This window comes from Neolamprologus brichardi, chromosome 22 (genome assembly GCF_056152115.1).
Source record: "Neolamprologus brichardi isolate AB-2024 chromosome 22, ASM5615211v1, whole genome shotgun sequence".
Taxonomy (NCBI): domain Eukaryota; kingdom Metazoa; phylum Chordata; class Actinopteri; order Cichliformes; family Cichlidae; genus Neolamprologus; species Neolamprologus brichardi.
The window spans coordinates 23644382-23661991 of record NC_142124.1 but is presented as its reverse complement, the minus strand read 5'-3'; the positions used below and the strand labels follow the sequence as shown (position 1 = coordinate 23661991).

Here is a 17610-nt window from a genome sequence, read left to right as displayed (position 1 = left end):
TATACTTGTTAAAGTTTACGTTTTTAAACCAGAGAATAAAACGTCTTGCTTCAAGTGGATCGCTCTTTCCTTTAATCGATTTAAGATGGCCAAATAGGGCTAAATTCCAAAGGTGAATCAGTTAATGGTTTCCCAGCATAATAATTTCCCCCTTGAAGCTGAACGAGTGGAGTCATTACTTCCTTCCTTTGACTTTTAAGTTACTTTCCGCCACTGGCAGAAGCATTGTTTCACAAAAAGAGATTCGACACAGTTGCTCAGAACTGAACGTGAAACAGCGCTGACACAGAGTTCAAGTGTTTTCTTTCTTTTTAAAATTAAAGTAAGAATTAACTAACTTCATGAAAGATCCTTTTTGATAATTCCCAAATAGAAGCTGTAAAAATTAACTGAAACATCACTCAAGGAAACACCTGAAGCACACAAACTTCTTTATTTATCACATTTTTTTCAGCAAGACACGTATTATTACTGTTTTTTTTTTTAAAGTGTGCAAATCCAGACTTTCTAAAATGAAAGTATTGAGCACATGGTTCCAGACAATACAACTAAGCAGCTTAAACATCCTGGGAGACCGCCCACAATGCTGGCTTATGTTCTGTCACATATCATCAAAGGTTCCAGCAAAGTCCTGTCGTTCTTCTCTTCTTTTATGACAGCCAGACTTCCTGTCTCTATAAACAGAAAAGATCAAAAGGAGTAAAAACCCCCCAAAACCCAGACAGGTCTGTAACATGAAAATTAGTCGTGAAATGACAAATGACATTTGAGTGACTTAATAACAAAGTCGCAATTATATACATTTACCATACTGGCACAACCAGATGTATGTAATCCATCCAAGTCGGTTCCAAATCACATAAAACTTTGTCAGATTAAAGACCGAACACTCAAAGGTTCTACAATAAGGTGTTCTAATGGCAGTGGATGGCTTAAGTTATTGATAAAAAGCATGCACATGCACCATCAAGTAGATGATTGGAGAATTTGGTACAGCCTAATACATACACCTTTGTTTGATTATGGAGAAGAAATAATTATATTCCAGCTACTAAAAGTTTCCCAGTGTTCACCCAGGCAAGTTTTTGCTGCGGGTTTCCATGAGAATGGAGCTGAGCTGAATAAGGAAGAATGTATGATTCAATGATCGCCCTCTCTTCTGCTCTCAGTGCACAGTCCTCCAGCGGAAAAAAAAAGGTCAAACGCAAGTCTATCACAGAAACAGGGGATTAGCTCTTTTCAGGTCGGTTCCTGTTCAGAGCTGCTTTAGGTGTGAACTCCAGTTTCTCTTTGAGGCTCAGCACCTTTGTGCTGTCCATGCCCACTTGCTCCTGCAGCTTTCTTTCTTCCCTCAGTTCCTGGATGCCTTTCTCTTCCTCTCTGGATTTGGGGGTGCCCCTTATGAACCATTCCAGGTGATAGCCCACTGCTCCGACCACAAAAGCCACAGGGAAGGTGACATAAGGAGCATAGGTCCGCAACGCTGTCCACACTACAGGCCACATGACTGCATGCAGCTCTGGGATCCCAGGTGCTTCAAGAGAGGAGGAGAAAAAAGGTATGTTATTGGTTGTCTGTCGCTTAATTTGCTCACGTCCAACTCTGCATTTTCCTGCTGTGTACTAGAACAAGTTTGCATAATTCTGAGCTCAAAGTAACTTTTATTCACTATATGTGTTATTAGTGTAGCTCTTCACTTCATTCAGTGTCAGAAACAAGCCAATACCTAGATTGATTTGAGCAGCATGTGGATGGAGCGTCTGAGCTCATAGCACAGAAACATAATAGATCACTTTTAGTAACTTGCCGTGAACATTTATAGCTTATTAGGTCTGATTTTACTACTTCAAAATTGCTGCCCTTTTTGTTTAATTTGCTGACCCCTTGTGGCTTTAATTCAATTCTGATTAGTGGAGAAATCTTGTAACTTATAGGATTCATCTAACTACTAATTACCAACAAACCCAGATCAGCATAAAAACCCTGTTTCTTTGCTTAGATAAATCAATGACTCACTCACAGACTGCTATGTGCTAGCTTACTGAAGAGAAATTATTTTGGATAAAATTAATATGACTTAATGTGTCTACCCATTTCTGAAATACTTTCTTAATGTGCGAAATAACTGAGGCCAAAGTGCACATGAGGACGTCGTCAAACACCAGACAGTATAATGAGTACGTCTGTGTCCTTCCAATGCCCTCTTTCTCTTAAGCCCGACCAGCAACACAAGTAGCAGTAACAGCCTTCGACTGCCTGATTAACCTTCAATACAAGTTGAAATATCCCGGTAATTTTTACTCGTTTGGATGTTTCATGAGAGCCGAACTCAAGAGGTATTCTCAACAATTCACCAGTTTACATTCAAACATATTGCGTTTCCCAGCTTGCATGACTCTTTAAAGTTATATGATAAAATTCGCTACGGAGTACGCTATTATAAATTATAAGTCCAGCTATACGATATGAATGACTGTGAACTTGATTCGACCAAATCTAGCACAGCGTATAAGTCTAAAACGATAACAATGAAAAGAATTAACGCTAACGTAGTGTTACGAAACCTACTGTGTGAAAGTCATGTAAGAAAACTGAGAGCTGCTACCGGCTAGTGTGCTTTCTGTTTACTTCACAAAGACAGCTCGAGGAATGATAATTCAGAGCACAACATACATTCACCGAGCTTCTGTGCCTGCCTACAAACACTCAAATATTTAGGGGAAAAAAGCCCCAAATGTCGTAAGTACTCACCTTTACCGCTAGCACGTTGGTACTGTAGTGACGCAATTTCCGTGTCAAAGTCTGTATCCTTCCTGGTTTATCGTCATTGGCTGGCGAACTTCGCGTAGACGTAACAATATCTCGCGGTGTTTTAGCGCCTCTTAGCGGTAAAGATAATACGCTACACTACTTTGACATTTGTACCGAGTAGAGAAAGTGCATTGTGAATGATCAGTACCATTTACTGCTGACATTTAATAAATTACATAATACTATAACAAATAAATAAAAATAGAAAAAAACAAGCAAACAATGAAAAACCACCATTAATTCATAATCTAATCAACATACCTAGCCTAAAATACACGAGACCTTTGTCCAGTTCTTAGCACTAGTTAAAAAAAAAACAAAAAACAAAAAGCAGCCACCTCTTTCTGTGTTTAAAAATTCGGTGGTATTTTTCCCCACAAATACTTTCAAGAAATCCTCACAAAAGGCTGACAGATCTGTCACCAGCATTGTGCTACACACTGACAAGGCGTGAGCTACCCCCTCTTGTATGACAAAACCATCAAGTGACAAGATAGTTTTCTTTTAGTTTAAAAGCACTTTCAAAAGCTTAGTGCGTTGCATAAAACCGCAATTTAAAGTTTAGGGTTTTTTTGGCTGTCTGTGAGGAATGCAGAGAAAATAATACATTTTAGTCACAGAGTAGGAAACCATACAGTTCAGACTTGGCTACACGAGGCAAAAATATTCCTCTATGCTACTGTTGTTTCTGGGTAGTAAAAGGGTATATGATTGATGATACTGATATTTCAGCTCCTGGGCCAGCTTTACCAATGCTGGGCACAAAGCTGATCCATAGCAGTTGGAATGCAGCCTGTCATGAAGGAATGACCATCTCTGACTCCATGGCTGTTTGTGCAGAGGCAAAGAGAGGGGATTATAAAGCTAAATCAAAATTTGTTATCATTACTTGCAATGCTGCTTAGAACTGTGTGGGTGATTACGCTTCATGCTTCAAAATTATTCTCTCAAGCAGTTCCTCCCTCTGTGCTGTCCATCTTGTAGTTGCCAGAATTGGAATTTGATCAGTCCTGTCAAATAAAGTGAAATGTGCTTATCGCCTGAAGGAAAACAACATCACTAGTGCCAGTTCCGCTTTAATAGCAAACTTGGCAGTGACAGGATTATTTCATCAGTTCCTGTTTATTAGCAAATGAGATTTAGAGTTGCACTAGCCAAAATTTCAATGTAAAAATACAACCACCTTATCAATCCAAATCACAAAGCGAGACTGACAGAGTGGCTGACTGAAGCCCTGTAGACCTGCTCTCCCCAAGTTAATTACAGATGTCAGGCATGGTCAGTGGTGGGAAATTTTTCTCATTACCCGAAAATTGACAGACAAGACTTTGGTTAAATCACTGCTGAATCAGGGAAGCCTGAAAAAGCGTGTGGCACAGCTCCTCAAGCACGGTGCATTTTTGGCCACGGTTTCAAATCCGCCGAACTCAGTGTTTTGAAAACAGTCCAGATGCTAAACATATGTCAACAAATGCAGGGGGCGGTGGCAGGGATGTGACACATATGACACAAAGTGCCCTAAGGGATCAGTGACAGCTACATTTAGCCCTGGATTAAGATGCAGGGAGACTGCTAAGCAGGAGATGGGTGTAGAATATGACCAAAAAAGATGCACAAGAGAATTTGATAGATTGCCTCTGATTTGGGATGAAGCTGGGGGACTCGTGGCACAGGCTGTCAGAGGAACAGATGGTGAGTAAAAAGAAGTGCCAAATGTGGAAAGGAAAGACAGAGACTCTGAGTCGGGTTTGAATTTCAGCTAATCAGAAGTGCTTTTAAAGAAAATCCAACTTCGAAACATTCAGGGCTCACTAACAGATTATTACAAACTCTCAACCTGTACTTGATTGACTGCATTTCACTGTAATATTAATGAAATCACTCTGTGCTTAATTATTCTATTAATATGCATGCAATATGCATTCAGAACTGGTGGTGAACTCATTCATACATATGAAAATTTATTTGCTTTTGGCATTACAAACCATCATGACATGTTTAATGAGCATATATACCTCAGTGGAGTGTATTATTCATATATCAAAGATAAATGTACTGAAGTAAAAAAACAAGAAGAAACCAAAGGATGCAGTGAGGCACAATTTTATCCATCTTATCTTACTGCGAGCAGTTAAAAATAGTGACAGATTCAAACTATTTTACTTTTCAGTAGAAGTTCTTATACAGATTTCCTAACAGACCTTATATTGAAGTAATATGCAATATCATGTACATTTACTGAAAGTGAGTACCTTCTGGAAATACCCTTGATGTGCATAAATTTAAAAGGCATTTGAACAGTTTTATGGCACAAGAACACATTAATGCTGCTTGTGTGCAAATTCACAGGGAAAAGTACAAGTAAATACTTTTCACATGTCACCAAGGCAACCAAGGTAAACTGTTTTGGCATCCTGCTGACTTCCCAGTACAATTTGGATTCTGTTTTAAAGTGTGATTCATGCACAGTCACTCCAAAGTAACCCAATCTTTATATATTTTATAATGAAACTTGCTTCATACGCTAGCTGAAACAAGCTGCTTCACCTCCCTTCACTCCTACCTTCCTTCTGATTGGCAGAGTGTGTGACCATTCTGTGTGCATGACATGACCATATTAGTTAGGGTTGTTCACTTTGATTGACATCACACAGGTAAATGTTAAAGAAATGATTGAAATGAAGTTATTAGAGCATTTTGAAGCCAGAGGCTTTGGCTCAGAGTCTCCTTGCATATATGTTACCCTATTTTATTTTATTTTTTTTAGCTTTGGCCATTTTTAATATGAACATACAACATTTCAACATTTTAACAGTATAAATATGATGAAGCGCCATCCTATAAGCTAACCTGTGAAACCTTTAGCTCCATTTAAAAGAGCCAGTGGACTTTATTCAGGTATATGTTGCTGAGCTTTGTCTATTTACAGCAATAAGCCACGCAACAACATGGACTGGCATGATGTATACATAGCCGCATGTGGGGGCACTTATGGCGAAAAAGGGAGCGATTGTGACCTGAACATGGAGTGAGGCTGTGCAGAGGGGCAGTCGGTGGAACGGGGCTCACATGAGCCTGGTGACAGCACCGGACAGAAAGTCCTCATAGCTGAGGCGGATGCTGCCCGTCATGCTCGTGTCTCTCTCCCGAAACACTTGAGTCATGCTCTGAAGCTGCGTGCACACGTGGATGAAGCGGTCCAGCTGTATGCCGGGTCGGGCACCTCGCACGGTGAAGCGCTGGACCAGCGTCTCTGAAAACTGGGGGCTGAGGTTGTAACCCATCTGAGCGAGAGCTGAGAAGAGAAAGTGACATATGTGCATATTTGCATTTATACGATTGGATGAAATGATTTAAGTCACAGACTTTTCTCAACATGTTGTCAAATGTGCAAACACTGATACCTTGTTGTAGCTCCATGCCACTGATACATCCTGAGCGATCTCTGTCATACTGCTGAAACATTGCTCTCCACCGCTGCATAAAGTCCCACAGTGCTGAGAAGCCAAACAGGTCCATTCGACCAGACCGCGTCTTGTCAAACATGTCTAACAGGAAATACAAACACACAGGCTCAGCCAGGCAAGACAAAGAGGCTTTTTTATTTTTTTGTAAAGCAGAACCACTAAACTCATCCTTCATCATCATGGATCTTCTCCTTGTGCTACTTCAAAGCAGTCACTCGCTTCTCATTATGGTAATAGAAAACATTAGTCACCGCCTGGTAAGCACAACTGGAATGTAGGGATAGTTGTGCAACAACAATGGGAACAGCGACAAACATGACTCAGTCATTATTTAGGCTGACTCCTGGCGGCATAAATTTCTCCCTGTTTTAGAAACTCAAGACATTTCTGTTTACAAGCTTGATAGATTTAGGGAGGTACTTCCATCCATCCATTTATTTTCTACCATTTATCTGGGTCTGGGTCCCAGAGGGCAACAATCTAAGTATAGTGAGTGGGGAGTAGAGTACTCCTATATAAATCCAGCCTACTTCCTTTTTCCCACTACTTCTCTATGCATTTGTTTGTCTAAATAAACTTTTGCCTCCTTCTGCTGTAGCCATTCAGGTCACTGAGAGTATTTTACATTGTTAAATTGTGTGTCATTCTGCCTTCAGCAACACTATAAGAGCATTCACAACCAATTCATCAACACAGCGCTACCTCACGGCCTGTTGAGCATTTTATTTAGCTGCTGCTGGATGACTTACTGATCATCATGAGGCAAGTCTCGTCATTAAAGGAAGACCAGTTAGAGTTGACAAGTGCCTGCTTGAGCTCCTTTAGGTTGATGAAGCCACTGCGATCAGTGTCAACACTCTGGAACCACTGGTACGCCTCTGGGTTAACACCAGGAGGGATGTTACCTACACAAAGACAAAAAAATAAGTGCGGTAATGAGACAGAGAAGGAAAGAAATGCATTCTGACTGACTTTAAAGATTCCCATGGCTTCAAATTTGTTTTCCAAGCTGTTTTCACTGCCGTTCATCTTTTTTTCGTCAATCCGTCTCAACCACCTAGTATGATTTATTCTCTTTATTATTTCCCCTCCTCATATTTTCTACCAGTTATTATTTCACTAAACCTCTCAGGAGTAGTGAACAAGTGTGGGGGAAAAAAAGGAAAAGAAGAAAGAAGAAGAAATATTCTTGGAAATGAAGTGACTACCGCACTCCAATGCCAAATAATCATTTATTTATCAGGAGATGAAGAAACGCGCTTCGGCTGTCTGACAGTTGAAACTGTGCTGAGTCTGTCAAGAAGAAAATTGATCATAAAAAATAATACATCTATGCTTGGCTCAGTCTTTTGGTGTTTAGAACCACCAATTTAGAAAAGAGCAGTGTATAAAATGACTAGTTAGAAAAAAACTACTTCATATGCAAGTGACACACCAAACAACTCCTACAGCTAATTACATTCTATATGCACTTTGAGTTTTGAAATGTTATTTGCTGTGTGGGTAAGAGAGCATACCAACTATAACACCTCTTAGTGATGACAGTTATGCCTGATATTATTTATACTTATTAATCATGTAGTATGCAACATTTGTTTCTCTAGCGGATGTTTTTTATCGCTAATGTCTGAATGGATAGTAGTGTGACATTTTTTAAAATATGAGGCCTTTTGTGACTCTCTGTTTGCTCTAATAGCCTGTGGACTGATTTCTATGTGAACTATTCAGTAAATTCTCTGTACACATCTGCAACTATGTGACACACATGCTCACTCCTGAGTGCCTTAAATAAATATCCATCTTCCACTGCCAGTATCAACAGCGAGCAACAAAAGCTTTTGTTAGCTTAGAAGGGGAGCCCACTGGAGTCCGCCCGGCCAAACAGAAATTTGGTTTGCTGGTCACTTGGTTTTTGGGATCAAGTCTGTACTGAAACTTGAACGGTTATCTGGTTAATATTAACTAACAGTAGTGTCCTTATTAACACTCACGTAGTGGATGTACTTTCTGAAGTAGAAAACTAATGTATTGAGCTGTCAACTGTTAATTGTATGAAACTGTAATTCATGTATTTTCACCAAAGAACAAGAGATTCACCAAATTGAATTTTCTTGGCTGATTCCAGTTGTTGTTGTTTTAAAGTGTAACCTGCCAATACCAATATTTGGCAATTTGATTTGGATTTTTTTTTTCACAGAAGTTTAATTAAAAGCATATGCAATCAATAAAACAACTTTTTCTTTCAACCTTTGCAAAATATTATTTTCATAATAAAATAAATAACTACACTGCAGTAAGTTACAAGATCTTCTCTGACTTAAACAGTTGAAAATGAAGTGCTCTGGTACTGGAAAGAGGTGCAAATAATTAACTAAAAATGAGGTACTGTACACCCACCTTTACCTAATACATTTTCTTTACTAAAAAAAACCCCAAAAAACAATAACAACAAAAAAAAAAAAAAAAAAAACTGGTGCTACAGATTTATTTAACAAAATAAAGTTCAGTTACTTGGATCATTTTCCAGTATGTTTATAAATTAACTAGATAACAGGACATCAATCCTTTTCTCTTTTTCACTCATCTCCATAATTTTCTTCATAACTGATTCGATCTTTTGCTCATACCGAGGCTGCTAGCTTGTGGTTGGCTCTAAAGTTTGGATAGCTTTAGCTTTTTTTAAGCGTCCATGTTCAGCTAGGTGAGGGTGATTTACATGGCTGATTAATAGGAAGGAACAGGAACAGAATAGGAAGGACAGAACCTTTCAGTCTGTGCCACTACGGCTGTGGAGCAGTGTACTACCACAACTGATTTTAGTTGGCCTTGTTCATTCTTTTAAAAAGCAGCAAACAAAAACATTTCAGTTTAAACAGGCTTTGTGTTGAGAATTTTAATTTATTTTAAAATAATATTTTATATAAATGTAGTCATTACCAATAATAGGGGCCGATAGATGAGTAGGTATAAATTAGCTATGCAACATATATCTGGCATTGATAACCAGAGTCAACTATAATGAGTCAATTAAACTGATACTGAGTATGTACCCTGGTATTTCAGCTGTTGTACATCTGTGAATGCAGAATGTATGATACTGCAGCACAGTCTCGTACACAGCTCATGTAAGTCTCATTGCCATTTTGCCTGATGTTCTGCTTCCACAAGCTGCATGCAAATGTGAGCAACAGAACAGGAATTGCATTTCATCTGACAGTTAGACAGGGCCCCTTCAAATACACATTTGTTTTACAATATGTAAAAAACAAAGAAGGGATCCAAATAATCTTCCTGCAGTTAGTAAAGCAGTTTGTATTCTTCTAAAGGCTACATGTCCAACCTTAGTTATACAGGTTCAGGTTTCATAAGTAGTGGCTGTGAAAATGAAGGTGCAGATAGGGTCAAAGGTTGACAAAAAGCCGTCTCGAGAAGAGGCCATTATCTGGAAAAAGGAGGTGTTAGAAAAATATGGTGTGAGTTGAAGGAAGCAGTAGAGGGGGGACTGATTGTCAGAAAAATGAATTGGGAGAGAGGGACAGGTGACACTTGAGGGCAGACCCTTGATGGATTTTGTCCCTGTGGGGACTGATCGTAACATAGGCTATCAGGTTCTGACTTAGGCTTAGCCACTACTGGAAACAGTGTAATCACACACACGCACACACACAAACACACTCTTTGCCCATCTGTCTCTTACTCTGTTTAGCCCTCACTCAGTATTACCGGAGTCATCACTCCAGCCGTGTAATCCTGCTGAGGGGCACAAACTGAACCCTGTCTCTACAAGACTGTCTGGGAACGCAAGTCATTTTCTATCCATCATCCCAGCGGAGAGTGAGGGGGGAAGCAATGTGGAAGCAGAATCAGAGTCTATCTGCAGTCTCCTTGTGTTCAGTGTATGCCAGCTTAAATCCTACAGGCAGAGCTACCACAGATGCTTACAAAGATATGCTCTCATCTCATAATTACCTGCAGGACCATAGTTTGCATTAGGTCTCCCATACGGTTGTCCACCATAACCCCCATAAGGCCCACCAGGGGCACCACCTGGCCCTGGCCCATATTGCCCTCCATGACCTGGAACTCCATAACCACCATAGGGGCCTCCTGGTTGACCTCCAGGACCTCCGTAAGGAGCTGATGGGGGAGGCCCATAGGAACCTCTGCCTGCACCGTATGGCGCACCCTGTGGCGGGTTAACTCCAACTGGATAGCCCTGCAGAGGGACAAAAAAGCAAGGGTCACTAAACCCTATAATAAACAGGCTTACTGCTTCTGCAGTAACAGAGTCTGAGGACAACAGAGACACAAGATACTTCAGGTATGGCTATTCGACTATATTCTCAAATTCTGTACTTAAGTTTAGTTTTAAGGTCATGTATTTTCTGTTGCCTTGGATCCTGCTACTTTGTACTCCACTTGTTTAACATTTCAGGGGAAAATATGTAATCATTAGCTACAATACTAAAATCAGCTGCTCAATATTGTATAGCCCCCCTCTGTGCCTGCAAAACAGCTCTGACATAGTAAGGATTGGAAACAGGATCTCTGGAGTCCTGTAGATTGTCCGCTGCGGCCTTCACAGATTGTGGTCGTTCCTGGGAGCATCCAGTGGATGATCAACTAGACTGATTTGGGGGACTCTTTCTCGTACCTCTCATTCAGCAGTTTTTGCAGTGTACATTGCCCCTCTAAGGGTGGATGCAACTAACTGGTAATACCTTAAGGCATGAGCAGGATTGTGTTGTCTGTAGCAATGTTTAAGTGGGTTTAGTATAAAGGTTTGATCTGGACTCAGAACTCATAGAGCCTACACCCCTAGAGTTCCCATGGCCATGCCACAAACAGCAGTTTATTTGGCACCAATGAGCGCTTCACAATATGAGAAAAATATTGTATTTGTTTAATTAAGTTAAATGTTGCATACTTATTTGAAAGCTACAATCAGCATGTAAATTAAGATTTTGCCCGGAAAAACATGGAATTGGTTTATAATTATGAGACTGCTCATGTGAAGTTACCACACAGACACTGAGGTGGGTAATTTTATGTGAAAGGCTAAAACAAAACAAAACAACAAAAAATACAGATGCATTTTGGTAGTGTATTAGTGGTTTTAAATACTTTTCAGGCAAAGATAATTAAACATGTGAAACAAAGTCTTATTCTAGCCTTTCGATGATGTAATCAATTAATACAAGAAAAAAGATTCACGAATTACGTAAAAACTGGACGATGCCATAATTCAAGCAAAATAAGCCAGATTGTATCCCACTGTGCTGATCAATGATTCGTTTACTGACATAAAACAGCTCAACTTCTTTTATATGGTAGGTAATTAAGGTTAAAATTTACTTACACCATAATTATGTGTTTGAGCAAGAACGATGAGTTACCTCTACTTTCAGATGAAACCCACCATGACTGTTATCAATTCAAACGAGAAAAACTAGAGTAGTTACGTTTTGCTGAACCACATGACCACATTTAAAAGATAAACAGAGTAACCCGCTATTTCCTACCGAAATGTTGCTAAAGAATAGCAACAGTTTACCGTGTAACACTTAGCTAACCACAGCAGACAAATGAATAACCGAAACTACTTGCGGTGCTGTTAGTTACGTCACATTGGTCAATAAAAGAGATAAACTCAATAAACAACATTAGTATGTTATTATGAAGACAAAAACAAAATATAAAATACGGGAATTCAATACCTGTCCGTAGTGGAAACTCATATTTGACAGCCTTTACTTCCTACAACGAAGCATCCGTAAGGGCAAATACGGCGACGTCCGGTTTCCGCTCACCATTGGTGCGTTGTCCTATCTATCAAAACCGCACCCGTGTCCTCTGCTTCTGATTGGACGGTAGTGTGGAAACTCGGATGACGCCAGAACAAGTAAGGCGGGGTCATATGTCTATCTCTATTGTAAAGTAAAGCTTTGTGTGAAGCCGATTGTGAAGTAATTTGTGAGTGACTCAGCGTGTAATCCTAAAGTGAATATAAGGTTCACTTACAGCATGTAGTCTTCCCAACTGACCTGGTAACCGCTTGATAATTGTGAAATGCATGAAAAAAGACACATACACAAACATTTAACAGTGAAACAACTTTATATATTGCAACAACCCCACCCCCTCATCATTTAAAACAAACTATAATAGCTGTAGTCTTACTTCATTATGGTTGACAATGGTTCTTGTGCAAGAATAAAAGAGATTTTCTTCAAATCTTTTCATCTCCACTTACTGTGTTCAAGAACGTGATGTGCTTGGCCAGTCACAATTTACTATTGGCTACATAAAAGCATGAATAAAGACACACACTCATACACACACAGAGCATACATGCACAAAAAATAGCTTCCTCTTTGACCCACAATTTTGCTGTCGTTTTCCATGCTGAATTTCATTTAACATGGTAATATTTACAAATCACTGCGTAGTTATTTTCTTTTCCATGAGCAACAGTTCTGCAAGCAGTCGGAAGGATTCATTTGCTTCCAGTGGCACCTGGAGTTATTCAATTAGTTTTTCAGAATAGCCCGAGCAAGATGGTTCTTATTTCGTGGTTGGTGTCTCCTCAGTCTTGATGTTATTCAGGTTCTGGTTAGACACTGTTGGATCCACTCTCAAAGATGATCTAGACTTGTGCCTTGAGTGAGGTGTTGACAATGACTTCAACTCACGAGTCTTTTCATCTATTTTCTCAGTGATTCGTTTCTTGACTTTCTTGCAGATGAAGTAAAACATCTCACAGATACACATCAAGATGCAGACAGCAGAGGACACCACCATGAAGAGAGTGAAGATTTTCTTCTCTGTGGGGCGTGATACGTAACAGTCCACTATGTTCGGGCAAGGATCCATTGAACACTTTAACAAACGGGGTAAGTCGAACCCTTCGTAGATGTAATAAAGGATGTAGAGGAAAGCAGCGTCGAAGCTTGCCTTTAAGATCAGGCTAACCTATGAGAAAACAAATGAGCGTTAAAGTAAAGTAAAGTCCAAGTGATTTCTCAGTTGATAATGGCTGTGTTTGGCAGGATTGATTTTAAAGGTTCAATAATTACTGTAACTTATATCAGCCACTTATTCGAGTTCTTATTATGATGTTTAGCCAGTTACAAAAAAAAAGATAAGTGACCCCATGTAAAATTTGTAACCTAACTGAGGACTCTTCATCCTGATTATCTAGAAAATGAAGGTTCGTGATATTACCAAATACCAAAATATACCAAAATCAGTTAAAACAAACTGAACATTTGGTATTATATGGCTGTTTAAAGGAAGAAAGAATCGAATGACTGCAAATAGAGATGGGCAGATCTCTCCAAATATAGATAATTAAGGCTAGTCTCAGTATCAGAATAATACTAGGATGATATGATCTGTACTTTTTTTCTGTCCTCTAAGTTCAATATATGTATATATGTAGAAATGTTTAGAAGCATTTTTGTGCTGACTGTTACATCTATTTTTCTAAAGTCAAGTTTAGGTAGGTAGTATTAATATCTTGGTATCTGCATCTGCAATACTTGATATTGGATAGATACCAAAATACCACCACTCTTGCAAAGTCATCACACATACAACTTCACCTCAGTTTGGAGGTGTGGTGAAGTTTGTTGCTCATACATTATAATTGCTAATCTCCTTCTATGTCTGGCATACACAACATAACTGGAATTAAACGTTAGCACCCTTCATTCTTACCAGGTATGTCCACCACAGCCCTCCACGTTTCTTCCCAGGGCGGGCATACATGTGTTTACCCTCATGGGTTGTGGTGTACTTTAAGTCCTTCATCTCTCGATATTTGACATGGGCAACAACCATCAGTGACGGGCATGTGACAAAGATGAGCTGCAGGGCCCACAGACTGATGTGGGAGATGGGGAAGAAGTGGTCATAGCACACGTTGGTGCAGCCTGGCTGTCTAGTGTTGCATTCAAAGTCTTTCCTTTCGTCAGCCCACACCCGCTGAGCCGCCACCACAAACACCATCACCCGGAAGATGAAGACCACTGAGAGCCAGACCCGACCGAACACTGTGGAGTAATTGCTGACCCCACTGATAAGGGCCTGCAGCCAGTTCCAGTTCATGACAGATAGCCTAGAAGGGGAAGTGAAATCTGAGGGGTATGATTGATCTCCTCAAGAGATCAGGTGGAATGAAGTTCTTGATCCAAACCTGACCAGTCAAACAAGAAAGTAGGTTAGAAGAATCTTTGTGGTTTAAACATTGAAACAGTGTCAGTCAAGGATTTGTAGCACACACACAAACACACACACTTGCTAGGAGTCATTTAAAGGCTACTTCAAATACTCAAATATTTTCAAGCTCCAAATAGCCAGAATATATCATTCTATGATATTCAATTACATTCTGTTTTATTTATTTACTGCCAAATCACAACAATAATTGAACAGCAAGGTCAATTCTCTACAATAAGACAGAGAAAACCCCCAACAATCGTATGACCTGTTTGAGAGACTGGTTTGGTGATAGTGGGAAGAAAAAACTTGCTTTTAACAGGCAGAAACCTCCAGCAGAACCAGGCTTAGAAAGGGCAGCCATCTGCCATGACTGGTTGGGCGTGATAGGAGGAAGACATGATAAACACCAGCTGTGGAAGCCAGAGATTAATAATACCTCATGATTAAATGTAAATAGGTGTATAAACATATGGAGAGTGAAACAGGTGAGTGAAGAAAAAAACAGTCAGTGCATCATGGCAATTCCTCCAGCAGTGTCTGTCTCCTGAGTTTTGGTCCTGGTTCCATAGAAGAGGGGCCTGAAAGCTAAAGGCTCTAATTCCCATTCTACTTTTAAATACTCTGGGAACCACAAGTAACCCTTCAGTCTGAGATTGAAGTGATCTATTGAGGTGATGTGGTATTATGGGATCTTTAAGATAAGATGTAGCCTGATTATTCAAGACCTTGTGTGTTAAGATCAGGATTTTAAATTTATTTTTGAATTTATCAATGAGCAAATGAACAGAAGCCAATATGGGAGAAATATGCTAGTCTTTTCAGTCACTGTCAGTATTCTTGTTGCATTTTGAATCAACTGAAGACTTTTCATGGAGTTTTTCAAACATCCTGATAATAATGAATTACAGTAGTCTAGCCTAGACGTAATAAATGCATGAACTTTCAGTTCCACTCTGAGAAAGGATGTTTCTAAATTTAGAGATATTGCTCAAAAGCAAGAAACCAGTCCTACATAATTAATTAACATGCGCACTGAAGAACTTATCAAAAACATCTCCAAGATTTCTCACAGTGTTACTGGAAATCAAGGTAATGCCATCCAGAGTAAGTATCCAGTTAGATATGTATTTCAAAGGTTTTTAGGGCTGATACAATTGACATATTAAGGTTAGCAGTCTCTGAGTTCAAGCTGATTTAAATCCTCAGGTTCTTTTTGTGATGCTGTCAGTGGGTGCGCCAGTGTGTATGAATGCGTTTGTCTGAGTAATTCAACAACAGTAACTATGAAGCCACTGCAATTTTTCTCTGGTATTGTTTCCCAAAAGTAACGCATACAATCACAAACAAGAAAACGATTCTGAACGACTGATAAGCCAAAAAATGAATTTTGAGGAATCAAGCTGTTGTGACCACAAATATGATTTTGTTATTCCTTGTTATTCTTTTGCTTTTGCTTTTGCTTTTGAATCCACCTGCCATGAGTGAGTGAGTCACCATCAAATCTCCTCTTTGCGGAAAGAACCAAACCCACACCTGCAACATTATGAGTGAGCTGTTTGAAAGGACATCTTTGTTATCCCATAATTTTGGTTAAAATATTAACATGTACATTTAACTGTCCAAACTTTAAAATTGTATGTGTTCTGGGAAACATACACAGTTTAGGATTTTTGAAAGTTTTGAAACATTTTAATACAAGACACAAAGAAGTTCTGCTGTGCTACAAACAGGATTCAACAAGAAACAAAAGCTTCTCTTTCACATTTACATCTCATTCTGGTAAATGCACACAGCCTGACAGGGAACATGTTGGATAACAGCTTTGCTGTCCACTTTTCCATTTCAGTTCTGTCACGTCTAATCCCGACTATTTGAGTTCAGAAACACTTTCCCTCAGCATCGCTATAGACATATTGAGCTGTCAAATCAGTTGCTATTTTCTCTCTTATCCAGCATTCCTGACTATTAAATCACACAGCATAAAAAGACTTGACTCAATGAATTCCTTCAGAATCACAACATGGGCTACTGAAGGCAAGACACATTCAATTACTGACGAAGTTGCCTACCTTTTACCTCTCCTTCTAATGAACAATACAACCAGCAACATTAATCTCACAGTGTGCCTCAGCCGGGGCCTCGAGACTCAGATGTTCAGCCGCCATCAGGATGATTCTTAAAGGAAATCTTCTGGCATCATCTTAAAAGAAGAGCTTTAAGAAGGATTTATAAACACACAGCGTTGTCACTTCATTGTGACAATGCAGACAGCTTTCTCAGTTTGCCCCTATCGTAACTAAATGTCTTAAAGAGACTAGGATAAACTAACATCCATAAACATAACAAAGATTACACTATGGCTGCAGTTGAACCAATATAATTCAGACTCTATTCTGGCACTGCCACAGACGTTTGAATACAACTTGCTCTACAGGTTGAGCAAGTTGCCACTTTACCACTCTAACTCTGTTGAGCTCACTCTGTGGACTCCTTTAGAAAGCAGTTAAAAACATCTATTTAATCCATTTTTCTGTTAATATTCTTTTTTAATTTCTCTTTTTCAATTGATTTTATTTTAACGTGGTGTTCTACTGATATTAATTGTGTTTTAATTGTCATACAGCCCTTTTATGTCTCTGATAAAGGAGCTATATAAATAAACATGCTTAAATTACATTTCAGTACATCAATAATATATTGTCTGCATGAGTCAAAGCTCCTAGCTAACAAGGTGAGGTGGAGGCTACATTGTGTGGCTTTTGTCTTTCCTTTTCCCCTTTTCATTCCACCACAGCTCTTTTTTAGTTTTCCTGAAATTCACAAATCTTGCCTTTAAAAAACTCACTTTCAGCATGACTTTCTTCCATTTTTCAAGATAGCATGAATCATTCAGAGGAATAAAGCACAAGTAATCCTAGTGTAGTTTTTTTGCACTGCTTCCAGTTATCTCTCTTTACAAATCGTATTCTTTTGCACGCATCAGGGCTGAACTCTTCCCTTTGCACATGATACAACAGGAACAGACTGAGTGACATCCGTGCCCTTTTTTTTATTGCCAGCCCCCATCTTTCCAGTCCTCTTCCTTTCCTGTATTAGTCTGAACTTAAAA

General features: G+C 39.3%; 3 protein-coding genes across 4 annotated transcripts; all 3 read right to left on the bottom strand.

Annotated features, from left to right (window-relative positions):
• Positions 1-414: 414 nt before the first annotated feature.
• Positions 415-2817, bottom strand: smim12 (small integral membrane protein 12). 2 transcript variants are annotated; one of them, XM_006795173.2, is made up of 3 exons: positions 2752-2817; positions 1305-1534; positions 415-674 (listed from the first exon to the last, which is right to left on the bottom strand). In XM_006795173.2, exons 2-3 carry the CDS (start codon positions 1503-1505, stop codon positions 651-653), a joined length of 225 nt encoding a protein of 74 aa, XP_006795236.1. In that variant the 5' UTR covers positions 1506-1534; positions 2752-2817; the 3' UTR covers positions 415-650. The 2 variants fall into 2 exon arrangements, with proteins under 2 accessions (XP_006795236.1, XP_006795235.1); XM_006795172.2 differs by having other exon boundaries at positions 415-1534.
• Positions 2818-4752: 1935 nt separating this feature from the next.
• pef1 (penta-EF-hand domain containing 1) lies at positions 4753-12094 on the bottom strand. The gene is made up of 5 exons (XM_006795171.3): positions 11996-12094; positions 10248-10494; positions 7028-7183; positions 6216-6359; positions 4753-6106 (listed from the first exon to the last, which is right to left on the bottom strand). The coding sequence occupies exons 1-5, from the start codon at positions 12014-12016 to the stop codon at positions 5877-5879; spliced, it is 798 nt and encodes a 265-aa protein (XP_006795234.1). The 5' UTR covers positions 12017-12094; the 3' UTR covers positions 4753-5876.
• A 639-nt stretch (positions 12095-12733) lies between these two features.
• LOC102789407 (gap junction beta-3 protein-like) lies at positions 12734-14387 on the bottom strand. Its single transcript, XM_006795267.3, has 2 exons — positions 13998-14387; positions 12734-13250 (listed from the first exon to the last, which is right to left on the bottom strand). Exons 1-2 carry the CDS (start codon positions 14385-14387, stop codon positions 12843-12845), a joined length of 798 nt encoding a protein of 265 aa, XP_006795330.2. The 3' UTR covers positions 12734-12842.
• Positions 14388-17610: the final 3223 nt, after the last annotated feature.